The sequence below is a fragment of the Seriola dumerili genome, unplaced genomic scaffold, assembly GCF_002260705.1.
Source record: "Seriola dumerili isolate Sdu_G_001 unplaced genomic scaffold, Sdu_1.0 BDQW01000167.1, whole genome shotgun sequence".
Lineage (NCBI taxonomy): Eukaryota > Metazoa > Chordata > Actinopteri > Carangiformes > Carangidae > Seriola > Seriola dumerili.
In genome coordinates, this window is record NW_019174422.1 from 151,830 (window position 1) to 152,791 (window position 962).

The 962-nt window shown below is 44.0% G+C and overlaps 1 protein-coding gene across 1 annotated transcript in view; it reads left to right on the top strand.

The window, feature by feature from the left end:
* The window catches only part of LOC111226974 (uncharacterized protein C7orf43 homolog), a 10,212-nt gene that overhangs the window by 4,082 nt on the left and 5,168 nt on the right, over positions 1–962 (top strand). The window contains exons 4-5 of the mRNA XM_022752309.1: positions 384–470; positions 677–797. Of these exons, the coding sequence (XP_022608030.1) occupies positions 384–470; positions 677–797 (208 nt within the window). The remainder of the gene's footprint in view (positions 1–383; positions 471–676; positions 798–962) is intronic.

Sequence of the window (962 nt, forward strand, 5' to 3'; positions counted from 1 at the left end):
TTTTGGGTTTACAGTGACTGCTGAGCAGCTGTAGTGAAGTACACTGTTGTCTCTGGAGCTGAACGTTACGCAGACATTGTCTAATTATTTATCAGATATTGTGACTGTGATGAGTCAGGACTTTTGTTATATGAATATTTGAATGTCATTTTTACTGTTAAACATAAAAAAACGAGGATGATGTGATGTTTGTTGTGTCTGTACCAAACCAGCTACTTCCCTCTCATGTGTAGAACGCGTGATTATGACACACTTTCACCTTCGACAAGCTGAGTTTGACCTCCTGTGATTTGGACGTTTTGCACTTGGCCACGCTGTGATTTAGATCATGTTTTATTAACTGTTCAGTCGTGGCTGTGTCTGTGTGTTGTCTCCATTCCCAGTCAACACCACCCTGAACGTTCTTCCGCCTCCCTCTGTCCAGTGTCAGCAGATCACCGTCTCTGGGAAACACCTGACTGTTCTCAAAGGTAAAGCAGCAGCTCGCTCACTAATAACATGAAATACGGCTCTGTTCTGTGGAAGAGTCTCAGTGATGCCATGACTGTGACTGTGAAACTGAAGCAGCCAAAACGTATATCACTCACCATTCATCTGGTTCATTAATGTTGTGCTGACGATGATGATGATGATGATGATGGTGGTGGTGATGAAGATGATGGTTTTCTCTCCTCAGTGTTGAACCTCAGTTCTCAGGAGGAGGTGTGTGTCAAAGATGTGAAGATCCTCCCTAACTATAACTCCTCCTACCTCCCCATGATGCCAGATGGGTCAGTTCTCATAGTCGACAATGTCTGGTAAGTACATGCACTGACTCTCAGGTAAAAGAAATCAGCTGATGCGTGGGGGGGGGGGGGGTTTGAGTAAAGGGACATATGCAAAAACTAAAGTGAGGATCCTCTGGGGTATAATTGATGGATTATTGTTAAATTTAGTTCAGATATTAACACCCCCCCACCACC